At 40.4% G+C, this 22,939-nt stretch overlaps 1 protein-coding gene across 7 annotated transcripts in view; it reads right to left on the bottom strand.

Annotated features, from left to right (window-relative positions):
* The window catches only part of LOC101165344 (uncharacterized), a 50,497-nt gene that overhangs the window by 19,158 nt on the left and 8,400 nt on the right, over positions 1-22,939 (bottom strand). For all 7 annotated transcript variants that reach the window (XR_013650723.1, XR_013650722.1, XM_078935395.1 and 4 more), the window contains exons 16-42: positions 22,230-22,424; positions 20,443-20,601; positions 20,175-20,359; positions 19,893-20,075; positions 19,181-19,272; positions 17,478-17,647; positions 17,187-17,340; positions 17,029-17,105; positions 16,769-16,949; positions 16,541-16,696; positions 13,742-13,875; positions 13,466-13,624; positions 13,208-13,391; positions 12,920-13,131; positions 12,534-12,722; positions 12,256-12,398; positions 11,990-12,146; positions 8,605-8,688; positions 5,988-6,125; positions 5,700-5,816; positions 5,128-5,220; positions 4,833-5,050; positions 4,520-4,713; positions 4,034-4,263; positions 3,279-3,443; positions 1,303-1,380; positions 414-618 (exon numbers count right to left, since the gene is read on the bottom strand). Coding sequence is in view for 5 of the 7 variants with exons in the window: in XM_078935395.1 (XP_078791521.1) it covers positions 414-618; positions 1,303-1,380; positions 3,279-3,443; positions 4,034-4,263; positions 4,520-4,713; positions 4,833-5,050; positions 5,128-5,220; positions 5,700-5,816; positions 5,988-6,125; positions 8,605-8,688; positions 11,990-12,146; positions 12,256-12,398; positions 12,534-12,722; positions 12,920-13,131; positions 13,208-13,391; positions 13,466-13,624; positions 13,742-13,875; positions 16,541-16,696; positions 16,769-16,949; positions 17,029-17,105; positions 17,187-17,340; positions 17,478-17,647; positions 19,181-19,272; positions 19,893-20,075; positions 20,175-20,359; positions 20,443-20,601; positions 22,230-22,424 (4,252 nt within the window). In the remaining 2 variants the exon portion in view is untranslated. The remainder of the gene's footprint in view (positions 1-413; positions 619-1,302; positions 1,381-3,278; positions 3,444-4,033; positions 4,264-4,519; positions 4,714-4,832; positions 5,051-5,127; positions 5,221-5,699; positions 5,817-5,987; positions 6,126-8,604; positions 8,689-11,989; positions 12,147-12,255; positions 12,399-12,533; positions 12,723-12,919; positions 13,132-13,207; positions 13,392-13,465; positions 13,625-13,741; positions 13,876-16,540; positions 16,697-16,768; positions 16,950-17,028; positions 17,106-17,186; positions 17,341-17,477; positions 17,648-19,180; positions 19,273-19,892; positions 20,076-20,174; positions 20,360-20,442; positions 20,602-22,229; positions 22,425-22,939) is intronic.

The following is a 22,939-nucleotide window of genomic DNA, read 5'->3' as shown; positions in this document are numbered from 1 at the left end:
CTTTTCAATATCTCCTCCATCATCAGGAAATTGCCAAAAGAGCATGTTAAAAACACCAAAAACACAATTTTCATTGGAGTGGGTCTTTAACCCTTGTGCTATCTTAGATGACCCCACCCTTACATTGATGTGTTCTCCCTACCTCGACAAAGGTGGATAAAGGTGGAAAGATTTCATGTAATCCATGGACACCAGTGAAGATCACAAATCATTGAAGAAAAAAGGTTCAGAGCACTGTCTAGTGGGTCTAGATGACCCAACTCCCAATGTTAAAGTGCCTAGGATAGCACAAGGGTCAACTGGCTCAGCAGTTTTACTTAGATTTGATTTTGCCCACAAAAAACTTTACAGAAAGCACAACAAATAAATGTAGAGATGTTTACTCTAACCTACAGATTCCAAGTGTACTTTACCTTCAAACTGAGCAGTGAAAACTGCACCCACTTTACGTCGGGTTTTTGTTGCATTGAAAGCCGATGGAGAATAGGAGAGGAGTGCAGTCAGATACCCTTCAGTTCTGCTCACATTAAGTCCAGATGTGAGCACCTCAAGTCCGGCAACGCTGAGCCGAGCCCTGGACTGAATCTCAGGTAAGCTTCCATTGATGGAGAATTGAGCCTTGGAGGGAACACAAACAATTAAAAACAGAAGTCTGTCTTACATGCTTCATTCTGTTTTTATGAATAGAAGAACATTTCATTTGACTGGTTACAGATCTGTTCTGCTGACCACGAGTTTTAAGTCTTCCCATTAGAAAAGTCCAGCTCTACCTGCATCCACAGTAAGGTTGAGTGAATGTTGCTACAACTGAAATTACAAACAAGCTGGGACAACTTGTTTGTGTATTAGACACATGAAAAACGGACAGACAATAATAACAGTCAACAGGAAATGTTGATTCTCAATAAAAATTGATTAAAAAAATAAACAGACAATTTCTACATCTTCAAGCACAGGATAAACCTTTTTCAATTATCATGCTTACTACAGTTTTTCTTTTTTTACAGCTGTGCCTTATCCCCTTAGCACATATATTTCTTCATTTAGTTACATTTTTAAACATGTTCTTCCATTCCTGCATAAATTTGTTCCCATTCTTTTCCTCCATCCATTCATTTTCTAAACTTGGTTATTGCCATTCAAGGTCACGGGGATGCTGGAGCCTATACTAAACTACGGTTGGATACAGACCATCTTTTCTAATAAAACAGTAACAGTTACCCTTCTTTGGAAAAACTAGGATTAGGTAGATCTAGCTATAATGCAGAGCATCTTGTGTGGCTGGATTGGGAAAAGATTTACCTCCACAGGGTGCCCTTCCACATCTCCAAAGCAATGAGTTGACAGTCTTTTCTCTGTAGCGTCTCCTGAGCAGTTCAGCTGTGAAAACAAAACCCCCTGTTGATAAAATTTGTTTTTTTCTCAGGGCAGACGTTTACTATATATATTACTGAACTTTAGGCCACCCTGAAAATGTTTGTAGTACCACGTTGTTAAGAAAATACAGGTAACCTTAAAAGAAAATGGGAAAACAGTGAAATGGATCAATCGTGTTTAGCAGTCTTTTCAAACGTTGGTCTTACTTTTTTTTCTAGAATCATTACAGATTGAAACATTTCAGACTTTTATTTAAGTAATCGGGATAATTTAAGCCTATAGATAATGAAACCTGAAGGTGCTTAAATGCTATATTACAGAAAACTATTTTAATTTGGCAACATTTGCTCAATACATGGTTGGTCCTCCTTTTGCATGTATTCCTGCATCAACACACTGTGGCATCAAGGCCCTTAGTCTGTGTTCCTCTTTGGTGTTATGGAAGTTCAGGTTGCTTTGAAAGATGCTTTTAGGTCTTCTGCATTGTTGGGACTGGTGTCTCCCAAAAGCCGATAGATTTTCTGTTAGGTTCTGGTCTGGTGAGTTTGCATGATCTTTGCCAGTGTGGACACAGTTAGAAAATAGTTTGTTAGCAGCAGCAGCAGCAGTGAGTGGGAGCTCAAGAATACACAATGGTCCAACACCAGCAGATGACACAACACCCAAAGTCATCACTGACTGTAGAAACTTCTCAATGGACTTTGAATAATATGGATCCTGTGCTTCTTCTCCTCTTTTCTCCTATTTTCCCAGACTCCGGGACCTTGATTTCTAAATAAAATGTGAATTTTACTTCTGAAAAAATGACTTTGAACCATTGGTGAACAGTCTTTTTCTCCTTAGCCCCTGTAAAACACGCATGATGCTGTCTTCTTGCTAAGGATTGGCAGGTGCTCAGAGTTACTACAGTATTATTCTATGCTGTTCTTCACCCCTTCGACATATCCCTTCAGGGGTCGCCACAGTGAATCAGCTTTCACTTTTCACACAGATGGTTTGGCAGAGATTTTACGCTGTACGCCCTTCCTGACACAACATGTATTTTATCTGGGACCGGCACAGGAGGATTTACATGTAAGTCATAATAATCAAATTAGAGAAAGAAAAAAATGTAAATATTTTAGCTTACATGTAATGATTCTTTTCCAAATTTGAGTCACTTTTTGAAATGGCTGACATAAATATTGGTCTCTTTTATGATTTTCTAAATTTTCAAGATGTACCTGTATCTATTGCTGGGTATGTGTAAAATATATTTCTGTTTAATTGCTGTTTACAAAATACACATAAGAACTGTGTCAAAAAGGTAGTCTTTCTTTTTGGGAGATTAGAGAGGCAACAAATGTTTGACCTAAAGGATCTAAAAGAGAGACATCAGCGTTGACCACTACAACTCTGTGACCCTGAAAGATACACGACAAAATGTTCCTTTTTCCTACCAAAATTCCTGCCTTTATTCAGCTCTATTTTCTCCAATCTGCAATAATTGTTATATGCCACAGCAGTCATTGTAGATGAATGGGTAGAGGCAGTTTGCTGGGGCCCTCATGTGGGCAACTACTTTAACATTCAAAATGTAAGAAAAACGTTTTTTGTTCCTTACCTGATTATTATTACAAAAATTGCAGATCAACAGCTTAATGGAGCACTGGACTCTGATGCTAAGACAATGTGCTATGATAAAACGTAGGTTTAAATAATTAACTAACTGTCTGATTGGCCGGATTTTCAAATAAGTAAGCTTTCAGAAAAAATTCAGATCATAACAGGGAATAGACAACAACTTTATCTGTCTTGCAAAATTAAGTGGATGAAGACAAGATGTAGATCTAGACGAACACGTATATATATATTTCACAGGCTTATGTAAACAAATGATGTGTATAATAAGTAAGGTGTACCTGAGAGGAAGTTGGAATAAGTCCCCGAAGCCCCTTCATCTGTTGCCAAAGAGACACTACCAAAATGACTGTTTTGTTTTTTGCTTCAACCTTAAAAAGGATGTTTGCTGTTCTCTCATCTCCCATGAGAAGGACCAAGCCTGTATCCAGCTGCTCTGCTGCAAACTGAGAGGACAATCAGATTTAAAAACAATGGAACAGCAAGGAAACAAATTTTAATTCTGATACCAAGTAGATTCAACGATGGTCCTTGAGATCTACCATCCTGCTAGTTTTCTAAATATCCATGTCCTACGTGCTGCTAGCTGGCTGGATCAAGTGTGTCCAGTCAAACAAAACCTTTAAACTGTAAGGATTCAGTGGTTTGGTTTTGTTCTTGGTCATGTTTTTGGTTTTCTTTTTGTCAGTCACTCCACTTTCAGGTTCATGATCCACAGCTGTCTTCAGTTCGGTTGATTACCCTCAGCCTATTCAAGTGTCTTGGTTTCTGTTCATCCTTGTCAGGTCATCTGCTCTGCTGTATCACCTTTTTGTTTCTCCCCATAGCTTTGTCATGGTTCAGTTTGGTTTTTAAACATTTTATTTTCTGTTACCAAGCCTAGTCTCCTGCATTTTGGGTTCTCCACCACCAGTTTGTGACAGAAACACATGATCTAGCTGATTGGCATTGGACAAGGACAGCAGGGATGCAAGTTAGGTTATGGACCTCAAAATGTGTTGAAGACAATGAATCAATAAAGATAAAAGCCCTGCACCTGGAAATGTGCCTCAGCTTGAAAGGAGCTCATCAGACCTCTTTGAAGCAGAGCCTTGATGTGTTGCTGCAACTTTAAGGAGAAATGCCATCCAGGGGTCAGGTGCTCTGTCCTTGTTCTGTGAAACTGCATTTTTAAATGTTCAGGTCCTGCATGCAATTCTGCCAGGGCTAACGATTGATCATCATCATGGGTCCACTCCACCAGGGCACTGCTGCTGACAGACACACCTTAAACAGGAAGGCAGACACAACTATTTACATTGGAGTCGAGAAAAACTATACATACATCCTCTTTTGCAATAGTGATTTGGTGATTGCCTAATATTCTCTGTACATACAAATTTATCGTTTCTGCAAAATTTTAATGGAACACAAAATAATTTATGATGCTCAGTAGAGAAACACATTTACAAAAAAAAGTATATGATATAAAGTAAATTTTCTACGAGTACTAAAAGACTGGTATTTTCTTAAAATGGTCAACCTTCAGCAAATGAGTCAGACTGCTCTGAAGCTCCATTCAGCTCCAGGTTTGTATGCAGACAATTAAGGCTGGGCAGGGAGTGCCTCAAGTCTGCTGACAGATACAGCCTCAGACTTCTGGATGTTTTTAGAGACCCTTTGACTTGGGCCAGCAGAGTCCCCGGTCCATAAGAAAAGGAACCACACAGAAAGATGCTGAAATGGGACAATGGTTAAAACAAAAAATCATGGTCAAAGTGTTGCTTCGAAGAAATATGACATCCATGTTAGCAGAAAGAACAAAATAAAGTAGTAAAGAGTAGTATTGGTTTAACCTGTCTATTGATATGTTGGCAGATAGATTTGCAAACAGGTTGGAAACTGTTGGCAGTATGCTCTGGGTGAAGTTAAGCTCAAGTCCTGCAGTCCTGGTTTCTTCTAGAAACATTTGGGACATGAGGCAGTCCAGAATCACTCTGTTTTTCCCATTAATGATTATATGCAACAAGCTTTTCATTTTGCCAGGCACAGAGATGTCTGCAAAGGCCTTAACCTTGAAAAAGAAAGCAATGAAATCGTCAGATATTGGGACTGGTGTAACAACACTGGAACAACAGAAAACCAGCTCACCTCCAAAGTTTTTGGAATCTTTGACTTGAAGGGATGACTAAGAGAAGAATGCAGGCCAACTCTACCTGATGTCCCATTTATCTGCATAAATATCTAAGAAGAACAGCAAGTTATCCACCTACAAACAGGTTGCCATACCAGGTTCCTTCCTTCTACATCCATCAGAGTAACAGGTTACGTTTGATGTTTGAGATAAATGCAGAGAAGTAGACTGAGAGAAGTGACAGTGATGATGTTGTTAAAAGGATGCTGAAGTTGGAGCTATCAGGGAGGACGCCTGGAGGAAGACTGCAGTGGAGGTTTCATGGATGTAGTGAAGGAGGCCATGAGGGTGGTTGGTGTGAGGATTGAGGAAGAGTATGCAGATGATAGAATTAGATACAGGTGGATGATTTGCTGCAAAGAGCTCTGGAGAGAAAAGCCGAAAGGCTAAGAAAGCTCAGCATCAATGATTAGATTGAAAGGTTAAATCAGCAGAACAAACTTCACAAACTTAGTAGCCATAGGGCTCTAAAAATATCCAGCTTAGAAATGTCAAACAAATATTAAAATCTACTTTATGTTAAACCCACCTGGTATCCCTGTCGTTCTATTCTCAGACGTCCTCTGGCCAGATAGTCAAACTCATCATTGTCTTTTATGCCCCAACACAGGTTTCCTTCCATTAGAGCAGATGAGGGCAGCTGCAGCTTTAACAGAACACATCAAGTATTCACATGTCGGCCCAAACCAACTGTAAATCACAGGACTTAAATTTTCAACAGCCTCTATGTACTAAGGAATATTATTTTTGTGAATTTCAGCAATTAAACACCCAACCCTATCATAGCATAAACTAAATGTATATTGAAGGAGCTTACCTTAAGCCGCTGATTGAAAGTTGCTTTAACTTTAAGCATTCGATAATTTAAAGGCAAATGTTTCCCCTGAAATTGCCCAGAGAAAGTCAATCTTTCTTCATTTTTTACCCGAAAACTCCCACTTACATTTTTGTGGGTCTGAAGGAGAAAATGAAAAACAAAATGAATTAATTTTTTTCTCTTTATGTCCAGAATTATAGAATCAGTATCATGCAATCAACATTTTAGGTATCTTAATACTTTTTAAAAATGCATTGATCGAAACAGGATTCTTTAATTTTTGATACCAAAAATCACCACATCCTCCTTTCTTTTCTCTCCTCAGTTCTCGCATGATAAAGTTCTTGTCAGTTTAAGAAAAACCTTAATTATAACTTTACACGGAGTGATACTTATTGTCAATGCCTCTCCACAGGTGTTCCACAAGGCTTTGTACGCTGGAGCACGTTTTCAGTTCTCTGTTCATTCTTTTTTGTATTATAGATATGCTGATAGAAATTATGTTAGAGAATAAGTATCATTTCACAGCTTGAGAAAAGTAGGAACATTTACACAGAAAAAAAAGCATTGTCCACTTGGTCCATCACAACTTGGCTGAGCGCTGGAGGAGGTTAAACCTAGGTCACATATACCAAAATGCCACCAGGCTGTGACCAAAATGCAAGCCTTTCAGCAAATTGGACAGTAGGCTGCGCGGCGGGACTTCTAATCGGGAGGGGGCAGTTGTATTTTTTCATGCCGTTTGGCAGCCGCTGAGCTTTTAAGAAAAAGTCTAAGGTAAACAGTCACCAGACAATTTTTTCACATTGGTCAGTGGCCAGACTGGTACATTTGGAGGTTGCGCTGTGGCAGTCCAGTGATAAGAAGGTGGCAGGAAGGCTGCAGCGCAATAATTGACTGATATGAGGGTCTCTGTGGTCCCCAAATTGTCAGATGATCGGACAACTTCAGATGGCCACCCACCAGCTAGCCCCCTGCCCTCCGTACTGCCATCCCACTGCCACCTTCCAATTGTTAGAAATCGTACGGTAGCAGTGCAGGCACTCAATCAGGGCTGTCAAGATGGGCCGGGGGCCCAGCAATGACCAGACGTCAATCAGGCGATCCCAGCCACCCTGAGTCCAAATGGGGAGATGGCATTAATGCTGCACAAAACTCATCATGGCGTTGATAGCACTACAGCAACTCAGAGTCATCTGTCTTGACAAATTGGGGTTGATGCTGAAGAGAACACGAAGAAGACAGAATATTGTGCTTGCTGCACTACTCATTGGAAAAGAGAAACACACATGTGAGGATGCTGTCCCTCCAATGTCACTAAAGAGGTCAGGTATTCTGCATTAACATTTATATTGGTTCTGTGAAGTCTATGTTCTGCCAATTGTCCTTTTTTGTCCAAGGCTGAGCTCTACAGGATGTCCATTTGGGTGCACACAAGGAGACAAACCAAAAGAGGATCAGCTGGGTCCTATTGACTGCTTACCATCCAGTCGGCCTGAACCATCAACTGAGATGATGAAGAAGAGCAAAAGCATAGACTAACTTTTGCACTTTTGTCTAGGTGTTGTATGTGGTTTTGTTTTTTTAAGATCATGGTCATGTTATATTTATGTTGAGATGAGTGGTTAGTTATGTTTTCAGATTTGTTTGGCTCATTTGTCCACTGGGGGAAGTGCTGAATCCCCACCCAAAAAATGGAGATGGTAGATCCCAGGAAATAAAAGGGATTGCATTTTGAAAGTCAGACAGAGGGATGAGAATGTCATGCTGTGTGCTGGCCTGTATGAGTCCCAATAAATGTCAAGCATTGAGAGTGCTAAAGACTGCTGCTTCCTGGTAATTCATTCAAGTCCACTCATTGAATCATTTCTTCTGAAAACCCTCTGGGTTCTTCATGGTCATTTCTTCAGGTCAGAGGAAACCCCACAGAGCTCAAGAAGGGCGAAGTGTTGCTAGGACAGTTTATATACCCCTAGGCTATAGGCTGGCTGTTAGCCGGTGGCACTTGATATGGATGGCCACCGCCCTGAGACATTTACACTTCGTCGAATCAGAGCTGCTGTCAGCCGACGATCCGGCTGCCGCCACCCTGTGGCCACCCAACTTTATAATGATGTCGTTCCGTCTGACTGACTGCTGCCTGACGGCCGCAATCTACATTTATGATGACGCTGACAATTTTTCCCAAAATTGGGTGGCAATTGGGTTGGAAGCTCATCCTTTGTGCTATCCTAGGCACTTTAACGTTGGGATTGGGTCATCTAGACCCACTAGACAGTGCGTTGAACCTTTTTTCTTCAATGATATGTGTGATCTTCACTGGTGTCCATGGATTACATGAAATTCTCTTCACCTTTATCCACCTTTGTCATGGTAGGGAGAACACGTCAATGTAAGGGTGGGGTCATTTTGACCTCACAAGATAGCACAAGGGTTATCTTGAAGATTCTAATGATCCTGCTCTACCGCACGGTGGCAGTTGTATGTGTGACTGCAGCATTAGGTTGCAACAATTCTCATCAATAAGTTAAAAGGTAACAGGATAAAACAACAAATCACTGTTTACACCAATTATATTTAAAGAAAAGTTGTTTTGTTTAAGATACAGATAGTTTACCTGGTTGCTGGAGACTGTAATGCAGAGTGTCAAGTTTGATGGAACTGTGTCAGAACTGAATGGATGGAGCAGTGCAGAGCAAAGCTGAAAAAAATTAAACAAAACTATTCAGTTAGGGCTTATTCACACCAGTTGATCCATACCATACTGTGCTATAGTCACACTTTTCTCTGGCCAGCAGTCAAACTGCCAATAACCTTCTGAGCTTGAAAAGGGGTGGCACTGTTGCTTTATTACTACTTCAAAACTAGCCAATGGAGAGAAAGAGAAGAACTGTGTTTCATTTGAAAAAGGGTCTAGACCAGGGGTCTGCAACCTTCAACACGTAAAGAGCCATTCGGGTCGATTTCTCATTGGTCAAAACCCAGTAGGAGCCACAAAGTTTTACTTCATCCTTTGAAAAAATAAGACACTCATTTGTATTTATGTACTTATTAGTATTATGATAAATGTATAGGAACTATTGTTTTTTTTTGGCATAAAAAACAAACGTAAAGAGAAAGTACCCTTTTTCTAAATATGAAATAGTTTTTAACTTTAGACAAAGGATCAAATGAATTCCTTTCAAAATAAAAGGCACCCTGTATTACATAGAATGATCTCAATGCAGCAAATATCAGAAGTGCCACATTAGCAGGGATTAAAACGAAAAAAACAAAAAATGTATTTTACTGTCTGTTGTGCATCTCAGCCAGAAATTTGTAAACCTAAATTAAATTACAGCTAATCAAGTGACCCTTACTGTATTTTTGGACCACAGGGGGCACCCTTAAAATCCTCATATTTGTTCAAAAATAGAAAATAAATCCGGGTTGTGTTTACTGACCTCAAATTGATTTTCAGTGGTAAACGACTCTCAAAATCTGTTTTAAATGTTTTTGTACAACCTTGTTAAACTACGAAGCTGAACCGCTTGACGGCTTTTTGGAGGATTACTGCTGTCGTAGTCAGAAGCCTTGCACAGTGATGTACTGTGTTTCAGCTGTTTGTCAAAGAGGGAGACTAAAGTTGGAGTAATATACTTAATTTTTTTCACTTTACTACTTATTTACTTTTTGCTTTACAGTCACTTTTTAAAATTAAAACATTTTTTATTTTTCTTTAACCAGACTGCCACGGTGGAGGGATAAAAGAGCCACTCGTGGCTTCAGAGCCTCAGGTTGCAGACCCCTGGTCTAGTCTTAATCAGTGTTTTGAAGTACCCAGTTAATAATATCAGGGGTGAAAGGCAGTTACTGAAGTGCTATATGTTTTTTTTTTTTTCTTCTCTTTTCGCTTTCCTTTTAACTTGTTCTGTCCAACAGCTGAGCAAACAGATTAGAGCTGAAGGCTTTTTGTGTTGGACAGGTTTTACTATCACAAAAAGAGGTCATATAGCTTCAAGAAACTAGAGTGTAGATTGGTATAAACCCCTTTTTGTCGTATTATTTTTTATTTATTTGTTACATTTAGTGTGTGTGGGGAGGGAGAGGGGAAGAATGTGAGGGGAGGGTGGAAGAGAGTAAAAGGAAGAAAGGTGAAAAGGTGGGGGATACAAGCACTGATTTGAATAAGTTATTAAATTAAGCTGTAACAATTATACCAGATCTGCTGGAAAGACGAATGTTACATCAAAGGTGAAAATATGACACTAAGATGAGCGAAAAAAAATCTGTCCATCAATACACTGTGGGTAAGGAGGAGGGATGAAGCAGACAGGGAGCAGTGTGGCAGTGTGCACGTGCACGTGGGGGTGGAGATACATGCATGCTGCCGACGTGAACCGTGTGTTCATAAAGGGAGTCAGTTCCTACCCAGCCAGACCAGCCAGACCAGGAGAGGGGAGGAGAGCCCCCAGGCCAGAAGCCCCCCCAGCATCCGGACCCAGGCAGCCCGGGAGGGGAGGAGGAGGGGACCGCCCACCCCACCAGCCAGGCACAGAGAGGGATTGGGGGCATTGGGGGGGCCCCCCAATGCCCAGAGGCACAAGCGAACCCAGTGTCCGGCCCCCAGGCCACAAGACAGGAGCGCTTAGCCGTACAGGCACCCACAGCCACCCCCCATAACCCTACAACCCTACACACTACAACACCCCCCCCCCCCCCCCCCCCGCCATAATATCTGAGCCCCCCTCCCCAACCCTCTCAGTGCCCTCCCCTCTCTGTGATGGGGAGGGAAAGCCCCAGAGGGTCCCAGCGATCCAGCCCCCAGGTCCGTCCTACCCATGCACTCACGCACAGATACTCACAATCATTTGGTACGCCCGACCATTCCCGCAGCCGGCAGGATACCCATAAGCCCGGACGCCCTGAGAGGACCAGGCGGGTGAAGAGCGGCCGCCCCCCCCGACCCCACCCATGTATGGAGGTGTGGGAGTGCTGTGTGTGTGCTGCAGGTAAAATAGGAGGTCCCCAGTGTGGGGGGCTCCACCGCTGCCAAGCCGCAAAGCCCCCCACTCCGGGGTCCCTCTATGAGTGGTGTGTATTTGCTGTGTGTGTGCTGCTAGCATGCAGTGTGTGTGTCTACAGAGGAAGTTAAAATTGTGGGGGGGGCCAGCGAAAGGTGAGCACGGATGTTTCACCGTGACCCCCTCCACTAGACCCTCTCCACAAGGCCCTAGATGAATCAGAGTGTCTAATATGCAAGTAAAAAGCGGGGAGGAGGGCGGGTGCCAATGAGAACCCAGAGAGGGGCATCCCCAATGAGCCCCGCCAGCATACCCCTCCCATCCAGTTCCCGGAGCCCTATGTGCCTGTGTGCAATATTTGTTTGGGTGAGAGCGGGGAGGAGCGGGCGGATGGGCACAACCGGGGGAGAAGGCTCCCCCGAGCGACCGGCCCCCCAGCCGGCCGCGGTAGGCGCCCCCCCCTCCCAGAGCGGCCAGGCAGCTAGAAACGGCACCCCCCCAAACCCACCCCGGCCCACCCAACCAGCCAGGACCCGGCTCAACCTATCACCATCCCACCCCTACTAGGTGATGTGACTAACCAGCTGGAGCCAGGGAGAGTCTGAAGCCGACAGATTTTTGTGGAAGACGTTATCTCTAAACTAATATGCTCTGACATGTGGTTTCTGTAGTGGCTGATGCTAAGATTATTTTTAGATTTCCAGTTTAGGAGGATAGTTTTCTTTGCGATACATACAGCGGTGAGAACCATATAAGCCTTGTTAGATTCCATGTTGATGTTATTCAGGTCACAGAAGTGCTATATGGATTCAATGTGTTTTGTGGCAAGTTAACAGACGGTGGCTGAAATTATTAGGAGCTACTAAGTTACAATGTTTAAGAGGACAGTCAACATCTGTCCTACTTGTTATCTAGCAGATATACAACATTAAACAAATGCTGGAATTTAGATATTTACAGTACATCTTTGATATCTGGGGTAAAAAAAAATTAACTTACAAAGGGGTTTGGGGCTCTGTAGCCCAATGTCAGGGTGTGGAGGATTTCTTTATTATTAACAGCAGCTTTAGTCTCCAGGATGTAGCAGCCTTTTTGGAGGTCAGCAGTGAAGGTTTTTTGCAGAAGGAAGTCCTGGGGTAAGGACTGGAAGGGCTGCCTGTTCAACAATTTCCATATGAAAATTGAACACATGTCCAACAAAAGATAGAGACCAAAAAATGAGCTGCAGTACACCAACAAATGATGTCCCAGATCCAGAGACAAACCTCAGCTGAAGCACTGCAGTTTTCTGAAACATCTTTTTGTCCCTTCTTAGGTCCTCTACTGACGCCTTCAAAAACACAACAGTGGTTGGAGTCCTTGGCTTTGATGAGGTCATATTCAATGTCATCTGTCTCTTTCTCAACATCTTAAAAAAAACATTACAAGAAAAAGAAGATCAAAGTACCATTAGGTCTCCAAACGATAAAATTGAAACAATTCAGCCTCACATTTTTATGGAAACTGTCCACATTCGCAAATGCAGCACAAAGTATCCACCCACCTTATCAGCAGTGTTCAAAGTAGCAATAAAGCTGATGTTTTGCTTGCCATAAGAAGCACTCATGTGCAGAGCACAAAGGAATTTAGACATTTCCACAGAGATGTTTCCTCTCAGAGAAGGAGTCCACAGTGAGCTGAGGGAGCCAGAAGCCTCTACAGCCCATTTCCTCACAGCACTCTGCACCCCTACCTGCCGAGATCCAGAAAAAGAAAACCCCAATTAAAAAAGAAAAAAGTTGTGATGTTTTATTTTAATTAGACATTAAATGTAAAGACTTAAATGATGTAACCAAAAAAATGTAACTCACAACAAAACAGAGAATTGCACACTTCAGCACAAAATGAGCCTATTGCAAATTTAAAAACACCAAATGCTTAACTGCTTACTTGAAGGTAGGTGGTGGCTGGTGTGTAGAGCACAAGACGGACCTCCTTGTCTCTGCTCCTGTACCTGTACAAGCCCCTCATCTTGAGGTTACGGATGCTCAGCCACTTGCTGGTCATCAGCTCTGATGTGAGCTGCAAGGTGTGGTGGTGCAGCTGGCTCAGCTTATGGGAGGTATAGATGTACATCCAGGGAGTATCCATGTTAAATATGGCTGAACCAACAAAGAATGATAGTTTGTGTGTTCCAGATCAACAATTCACACATGCAACAATTAGACGAGGCTGTACCTTCCCATTTCTTCTGCTGAAAACTTTTGGTTAAGTGTTTCCAGTGTAATTCGGCTACAAGTGGTATCTGGTTGTTGTAATTGATTTTTAGGTGTGTGGTACTTTCAGAGCCAAGCTGCAGTAAGTGCCAGTGCAGAAGTTGAATTCTACAATTGAGATTTGCCTCTGGTACTTGTAGATTGAACTAGAAAAAAGCACATGGAAAATATCAATTTAAACATTGGACCGTGTAAAGTCAGAAACTATGAGTGGGCTTACTGCCAATGTGTAACTGGTGTGGTTTGGACTGGACAGATTTTTGAAGGACTGGTTCAGGAAGAATATCTCCTTGTTATTTTTATCATCCCAGTTTTTGCCATAGCTTACATCCAGGACTGAATAGATGTGGCTGAATCCTTCTTCATGCTTAAGGTGGATCTAAACAAGAAACACCATTTAGCAAAACCAACCTGCAAGCTGACCCTTATGACCAAAGTAATACATTGCAATTCCATCTACTATGTGTTAGCAATGTGTGCATGCATCTGCTGTAACCTTATGATTAATGGGATCCATGTTGGTGCAGTGGAATTCATGATCAGCCCTCACGATGTAAGTGAGGTTTGCATCTCTTTCGCTTTTCAGTTTCTGTGATGTGAAGCATTCCTGGTGCAGGAGCCTGGCATCATCTGCAAGAATGTAAAACAACAAAAAAGAAAAAAGCCTTTAGAGTTTATAAGGGCACAGTATGAAGATTTAAAAAAAGAATATCCACCCCCACAGTTTTATGAAAAGTAATTCAACTAATAACCATTTAATCCATAATGTTACTTGATGGATTAAATGGAAACCAATTCTACACACAGTACGTCAGCATGGCCTTATGGGAAGTCTGGGAATCTGCTCCCCCCACTACTCAGAATAAAATGGATGGATGGATCTGCACAAATCTTTTTTCCATTTTTTTTAATTGGTTATCACAATTAGATTTGTTGGGGATATTTGAAAAGTGATGTTTTGACATTAAATAGTAAATCGCTTTTAATTAATTAGTGCTTTTCTATCTTCACAAAGGCCTAAAGCGCTTTACAGTTGCAAGTCCCATACATCCATACACACACACACACATTCACACACTGATGGTGGCAGAGCTGCCAAATCAAACTACCAGGAGCAATGTGAGGTTCAGTGTCTTGCTCAAGGACACTTTGACACATGGGCAAACAAAACGGGAACCAAACTGGAAACCTTTTGATCAGAGGTAGATTTTTTGATGTTAAATATTATGACGTCTAAATAGCGTTGCCATGTCTTTGCTTTGTTGTTTTTGGCTTTTGTGTTCAGTTCAAGGACAGAACCCAGATTGCGAACATTAAACACAATCATGGTGCAACAGCAAGTGACTGTTTCAAAGGTCTCTGTCTAGATCTGTTGGTGAATAATCTCCAACAATGTTAACAGTCTTAACCGTAAATATAATCACAATTTTTTCAATTAATTATCTATAGCTGTAACGTGTGCCTATGGTTCTTATTTCTGTTCCACAAACACATACTGCACCTAAACTTCTCATTCTAACAGGTGTAAGTTTAATGATTTTGTCCAGACTGGGAAAGACACCAAAACAAAGAGTGGCATGAGGCTTGGGGCATGCACATTTAAACATGTGTACCCATGCAGATGTCATCAATTAGCACAACAATTCTGCATCCTTCTGTGCATGCCCGTAGTGTTTCTGTTGTCCCCAGTTTGTATGTTGTTCAGTTGCTAAATTTTTCACATCTTTAAAGGTGAAACACTTGCAATCTTTACACAAAGGTTTGGACGATAACACTTCATTACCCTATATATTAAGAGAAAACATTAACATCATGAACTTTTCATTATTATGATTATTATGAAACTGAAGAAATGTTTCAAAGCTACAAAATTATAAAAATGTTTTTTTTTATTAGCATGCAGAACGTGTTTGACCAATTCCTATTCCTACAATCCAACCAGATTGATCTGACAATTTACCATTAAATCTTGTTTACTTGTTTGTTTATATGCATATTTAATTTACACTTGATTATCTTGCAATTCAAGGAATCTGGAAAACTTCCCCTGCGATGTTCAGTACCAGGTATTTACACTGGTTTAATTTTTGGCTAAAGATGCATCGGATCGTTGAAAATTAATTGTTACACTCCTTGTTTCAATTTAATGTCAGGTCAAGGCTCATATCTTAAAATGCCTATTTAAGTATTATTAACATTTACTTTTATAGAAATGCTTTTTCAACAGCAAAGTTTTATCTATCAGACATTCAGTCATCTCATATCAGAGTAATGACATTGCACACCAATGTTTTTATTTTGATTTGATTTATTGGTTTATTTTAAATATAAAAAATAATGGAATAATACAATTAAAAAGTACAAAACAGATTTATATCAAACTTATTTTAGATATTACCCACATTTCCTATATCAAACAAAAAAAGTCCAGTTAAAGAATCGAGATTTTTTTACTAAACTAGTTTTTTTCTTTAATTTTTAATTAAGTAGTATTTAATCAGATCCTTTTGCTTTGATACTTCATGTAGGCTATATTTGGTCTCATATGCAGCATAAGGGCGGCAGTTTAGCTGAGGCGGTAGAGCAGGTCTTCCAACAACCAAAGGGTTGGCAGATCAATCCCCGCTCTCCCAAGCCAACTGTCTCTCCATAAGCACGGCCAGCCTGCAGCCCACCACTCCCTTCAGGGGATGGGTCAAATGCGGAGAAAGAATTTCCCCATTGTGGGATAGATAAAGTATTAATTATTATAATTTTTTCATTTATTGCTTGCAAAAAGAAAAAAAACCTCTGGCTAAAAGAAAAATTAAAAGTTTAATCCAACAAACTTCCTGTTGTTTCGATGTTGTGTCACTTAATTCTTTCTGAGCCTGATTGAAATCTATGATGAAGAGGCAAGCGTTTTACCTTTTTATAAGTTAATCAGATAGCTTTAGCAAAGAGTTGTTTTGTTTTTGTTTACTTTTATAGCAACTTCTATTTGCCTGCAGTTTTTCACTGCACTTTGGTTGCCCTACAATGGACTGGCGACCTGACCAGGTTATGCCTTCGCCCAACAGTGGCTGAAACAGGCAACCCTGTGACCCCATGAAGGATTTAGTGAGTTAAGAAACAGGATGGGTGGGTGGGTGGATGGATGGATCGCACTTTGGTCTTTCAAACTCTGTCGATTTCTACCAGTGGTATGTTAACTATAGACACAAATTGTACAATCAGTTTGAGCACAAAACATTTATTTTTGGATGAGAGTGATCCATGACTAGAAATCATGACTGTTTGGGGAATTCCTCCTCACCTCCTATACTGTATTTCAGCCTGAGCCCAGAGTGCCACGATCCCACCTTTGACTCCATCAGCCCCAGCAGCCTGCATCCAACCACTCCAGGGAAGAGGAGTTCAGCCTCCAGGGAATACTGCCTGGTGCTGGTGTCCCACCGCCACTCCACAGCAACTGAAAACAGACGTTAGTGTCCATCAACTTTCAATGATCTCTTGAAGATGCGTAAAAAGTAACAAAAGTTACCTGATAGAGATGCCACTTCACTTAATAAGTTCTTCACCGTGGCAGAAACACTGGTCTTCCTACCAAGTTCTTGGGTCACATTTGCAGATAAGATCATGGGATGGTTGTCAGAACACAATTTAGCCTCAAGATAATAGTGTGTCCTCTGCTCAGATAGAACTGTGTGGGTGTCAACCAAACCCTATGATGAATGAGATCATTGTTAAATCCATACAGGGGAAAGATGTGTAATCATTGCAACATTGCAATGCAATACTTGCCATGATATAATAATGAAAACTGTCAATCACAAGCTCCAGTCTTCCAGACTTTATATTCCTCTCATGTTGAAGTTGACCTGAATGAAATATGTTTTGACAAGAAAATCAGAGAGATCTTCAAGATGTTTTCTTAGTAAAAAGGCTAGTTGAGTTAGCACCTTGTATCTGGATGGTTTTCAATGGATGGGTGACTCTGAGCAGAACTCTGTGAGAGTTGATGACCAGGTCGACAGACATATCCCTGGGAATGGAAGACTGAGGGGTGGCAAGCAGGAGGTGAATGGAGGCATCTCTTGGGAACCAGGAACCTTTCTATGTTACAGTGAAAAAAAAATAAGGAGGAAACTCATCTTACACTTCTCTGTGTTTCAAAGACTGAGAGAAAGAAAAAGAAAGAACCAGCAATGTCAAATTTCACAAAAACTTAGGAGAACTTCAGACAAATTCACCTGATGATGTAGGAAGTATGAGGCTTCCAGCAGGTAAAACTGGAGACCACTGTCCAGCTTCAGTAGCCTCAGGGAGAGATGGGCTGGTCTAAACACGGGGACTGTCAAACCAGCGGCAGCTGATGGATACGAGACATTAGAGCACAGTTGCCAGCCGAATATTTTGGACCCTGTATATTTTTGATGAAAGACAGTAGAACCTTGTTAAAAATGTTCATGATTTCACAGAGTCATTTAAAAGTGGACAAAACTTTTAATTCCTGCTCCGATCATCTTTTGATCTATTTTAAAGCGTCCCCAGTGGTCTTTTAATAATGATTACGCCGTTTTTAACTGAAATAGAAAAAAAACTGTTGTTTTTTAGGACGTAGTTTCTGCAGAGCGGCAGGAGTTAATTAGAAATTCACCGCTGAGTTGTGAGCGGGGACTGTTGGCACAGGGTAAACCCGCACCCTTCCCATCATCCACATGTTGTCATGATTGGGGTTCTTTTTTGTTCTAGTTTTTTTCATGTTTTGTTTCTGTCATATTAGAGTTCTGCTTCCTGTTAAATTTTGAAGGTTTCCTGCTTTTCTTTGTTTTTGAGTTTTACTTTCCTGGTCCCAATCTCTCCTGATCGTTTTCACCTGTGTCTTGTCAGTCCTGTTTGTATATAAGTCTTGTCTCTGCCTTCCTCTGTGCTGGTCCATACCATCTGATTCCCTGTGGTCCTGGTTACCCTGACAGTTGGTTTTGTTTGGTTACCCTGCTCAACAGTTCTTTTTGTTTCAGTATTAGAACTTTTTTTTTTACGTTGAAACACCTCCCGTCTCTGCATTTTGGGTCCTTCATCAACCCCCCAACCTGACACATGTACACGCTCTCCTATACCTTACAGCCCTCACACCCCTAACTTATTATTATGGTTGCAACAAAAATAGCAAGCAATATTGGAGTTGTCCAGCTGTGGAGTTTTGAGCCAGATGGATGCCAGCTAGTAGAAGGGAAATTATGACCTACATGGATCTAGTCGTCTGCAAGTGGATGCATCAGAATGGAGCGAAGCAGAGAGCTCGTGGCGTCCTGTAGTGGTCTGTACGTCACACTAACTCACTTTTTCCAACTGCATTTTTGTTTCTGCTCCTGATTCATAATGATTTGAATAGATATATATTCAAATTGCAATTTTAAGCTTAATTTTCTTCATAGATGCCCTCCATAATTACAAGAAGCACCAAAAACACAATTTTCATTGGAGTGGGTCTTTTATTTATTTTATGGTTAAATGGTAAATGGCGTTTACTTGTATGGCGCTTTTCTACCTTCCTTGAAGGCCCAAAGCACTTTACAGTTACAGACTCATTCACACACTGATGGTGGCTCCGCTGCCAAACACAGGCAAGGTGGGGTTTGGTGTCTTGCCCAAGGACACTTTGACCTATGGCCGGACAAGGCAGGAATCGAACCTGCGATCTTCTGATCAGAGGTCGATCAGAGGTAGGGTGGTAAAAAATGTATGCTAAAAACTGCATTCTGAGTAGCTTATTCCTTTATTTAAATCCTAGTGAATCTGGTGATAGTGCCGTTCTGCAGAAACTATGATCTGGAATGAAAGTTTTTTTTTATTATTGTGCTTTCTCCCATCTTAACTAAAAGAACACTGGGAATGATTTTAAAATAGAGCAAAAGATGATTGAAGTGAAAATTAAATAAATGAGACATACAAGTTTTTGGTGTGCATGTGGTTTTGTGGACTTGATTTTTCGGCCCCTTTATCTCCTCTCTGTGGTCTCCACTGAGCTGAAACACTTTGGAGCTATGGAACACAAATTTGAAGTTAATGAGAAAACATCAAAACCATCTTAAGCCCTTAATATCATAGTTCTAGTTAAAATTGTATTCATCACATACATGCAGTGTAATGCTTTGTATGATTGTCCAACATGTAAACTTTGTATTGGTGAGTTTTTATAGATAGTTTTTAAAAGAGAAACGCAAAATGGAAAGTGTTTCTTATCTATTCTAATTTTACTTTTAGAAAAGTAAAATAATGAAATTATCAGCAAAATTGTGATATGTAAAGAAAAAAAAATACTTAGGTTGGAATATAAAAATACAATTCAATATTGTATTAATGCAAAATAAAAAAAAACACTGAATGTGCGGTAATCTACATAATCTTTTTTATTTATTTAAACACAATAGACATGGTGGTAAGGACACGTAGCAGCTGTACAAACTGTATAAAGGTGACGATTTTGAAATTTGTAAAATATAAAAAGACAAATTTGGTAAAATGTCAAGTGTGACTGTGCAAAAAAAGTCAACTGTAAAAATTGCGTTCAAAGTATCTCTTACCTACATAACAAAAGAAAAATATTCTGTCATTGCACAGTCTGCAGGTTTATTTAGAGATGCTTTTGAGGTGCTGTGTACCTGAGAGAGATTATGTCCATTGAGTCTTCTGGTGTGTTCAGCACCACCCTAATGTTGCCCCCGTCCTCCATCTGGATGCTGCCATCCAGACTGGTGGAGCTCTTCAGCTCAGCAATCCACTGCACAGCGGCCTGACCCAGCACACTGTGAACTCCCACTGTGGCAGACAGGCTCGAATAAATGCTGAAACCCAAAAAATCCTGTCACTCACTTGTAAGGAAATGATGGTGGCTGTGGAATGAATTTCAAAGTACAATTGCATAAAAAAACATTAATTTGAACCTGGGTTTGATATATCCGTTCAAGAAATAAGGAAAAGGATCCCTGTAATTTAACTTTCCATTAAGGTACAGTGAAAACATAGAAGTTAGGTTCAGGGCCAGTTCCAAAGGTAAACCGGACAAAGATGGCAAAACCATTGTCTCTGTCAGCAGTGGAGACATGTGTCTGAGGTGAACATCAAGACCCTGAAGGACACATTGGAGGACAACATGAGAAAAAGGTCAGCATTTAAATGGAGAAAGAAATGTCAGTTGTGTACAAATTTTACCTTCAGGAGCTTCACAGCCAGTTCAGCCATACTGGGTGACACCTGGCTGACCTCTCTGTAGATCTCATTGCAGGTAAAAATACTGATCTCATTCCCAAACACCTTCATGCCTCCCCAGCATCTGGGCTTATTCTCTTCCATTTTTTTTCCAACAAAGACCTGCAAAAAGCAGAAAGCTTTTTGAACATTTTTAAATAAGCAAAATAAAAAATCAGATATAAACACAATCTACTATTTCAGTTCCTTAGTGTAAACATTTCTAACTATCTTATTTTAGTAAGATGTGCCCCAAAGTAAAGTTGTCAATTAACATTTTTTGAGAGGAATGCTCATGCATTCGAGCAAATTTGACCCCAAAGTTCGCCTCATTTAGCTTGGTTCTTCACAGTAAAGTAAGGTTGGCTTGCGGAGGAGAGCCTCAGCCCAGCTTGGGGGACTCTGGAGCCATTTGGTTTGGTGTGATTGATAAAAGTGCTGGGACATGGTTCTTTAAAGGTATAACCTCAATTTCACAACTGCTCATGCATCTGTTTCTGAAAAAAACAACAAAAAGCAAACTGCAAAGAACTTTGTGCTATAAAAGACAATATATAACATGGTTTGGCACTATTGGACTATTTTTCTTTGTGAGCTTCTTACTGCTAAATGATAAACCAGTGAAACATTTTTGCTCCAGCCTGTTACACTAATTATGTTGTTTTTGTTATTGACATACAGGTCGTAGTCAATATAAGTAAAGCAAATGCCAACCAGGAAGATGTATGGGTAGACAAATCTGCTGAGGATGTTAGAAGAGGAATTTTAGAAAGTTTTGGTATTACAGCCAATCTCATTGGAGAGATTGAATCTCTTGGAAAAAACGTTATTTTTCTCCAAAATAAGAAGTGAATAATGTGGCTGAGAAAATTCTCTAACACTTCTCCTGGCAAAAAATAATTAATCAAATACAGTTCTTTACGGAGGAAGCCCATTATGAGTGACCTTTTTTTAAGAAGTACACTCACTCTTTTACATTCAATGCCTTGGGAGCCCTGATAATTGGTGTCAGGGGCATTACACAAGGGGTTTTGAGGGCACAGCAAATACTGCTGGTCAAATGTCCTGATTTGAGCCAGATGGTACCAGGGCTTAAAGTCCCCACTCCAATCATCTTTTGATCTTATATAAAAGTGTTCCCATTTATCTTTTAATTATGATCATGTCATTTTTCGCTAAAATAAAAAAAACTTGTTTTGTTTTCTAGAATATAGTTTCCGCAGAGCGTCAGGTATTAGAAAATCCCCCCATCCCCTCCCAATTCTGAGAGCTCTCTGTTTTATCAGACTTTGTGGTCCGCCCCCAGAGCTTTTTCTCTGTCACAAATACAAATCTTTTTCAAATGGCATTTTTTATTCTGCTCCTGATACACAATTTGAATGAAGCTCAATTGTCTTAAGATATGCCCTCCATTATCAGAGAAATGCCACAAGAACTTGTTAAAAACACCAAAAACACAATTTTCATTGGAGTAAGTTTTTAAGTCGGTGAGCCCCGATACATTTTTGATTATTTTTTTCTATATGGTAAGATGACGATTACTGTTCGTCTGAGGCTGATTACTTGTAAAAAGACTCACTTTACTTTTTATTCATGTTTACATGAAACAAAATGGGAAAAATGAGTGTAAGGTGTTACAACAAAAGCCTTGAATGTTTGAAATGTCAAACCACAGCAAAAAAGGAATCTGCTTAATCTTTTGACACAAGGCTTTGAACACTTTCAAAGATGACCTTTAAAGACTGTCTTACCATAGACCTCGCCCGATTCAAGTAACAGTCGGTGGTAGCCGAACACTTTTCTTTCCCTGCTCCTTGGGATTCCTTGGTTGTCTTCCTTCTCCCTCCTTCCCTGTGTTTTTCGGGTGCAGCAGAAGGTTCCCTCTCTGATATGTCTCCAAAGAAGTTCTTTAGAAGTGGCTCAGCGTTGTCAATGTGGATGTCCACCTAAATGCAGGAAGAGAAAGTTGTGTAATTATTTCTACAGAAAATAACCCCTGGGATGTGGAACACTGAACATCATTATCAGGACCAGGTTTGGTCTTGGTCAGGGATCTGCAGCATTCAGTGCTAAAAGCCATTTGGTTCAGTTTCCCACTGACAAAAAAACGTACTTGAGTAAAAAATGCAAGAAAGTCAAACATGGCATTTTCATCGTTATGACTTAGTTCTCCATCATTCTTTTCTCCTTTTACTTTTGAATATGAACAAAAAAAATCTATACATATCAATGCAATTATATACGTGAAGAACTTTGATAAAACCTCAACTAGAAACTGGTATGCAGTAGAAGATAAGAATTTGTTCTTAACTTCCTTTAACTTTCTAACCTATTATTTATTCAATTTATTAGCATTTTCCTTTAAAGCCAAGGACCCTCAATAAACGGACAAAAGAGATAGATGTGGCTCCAGGATGCAGACCTGCGGTCTATATCTAAGTATCTAGTGTAAAACCAAATT

The sequence above is a fragment of the Oryzias latipes genome, chromosome 17 (genome assembly GCF_053564925.1).
Source record: "Oryzias latipes strain Hd-rR chromosome 17, Olatipes_Hd-rR_3.1".
Classification (NCBI taxonomy): domain Eukaryota; kingdom Metazoa; phylum Chordata; class Actinopteri; order Beloniformes; family Adrianichthyidae; genus Oryzias; species Oryzias latipes.
The sequence above is the reverse complement of the archived record's forward strand: the minus strand, read 5'-3'. Positions and strand labels throughout refer to the sequence as shown.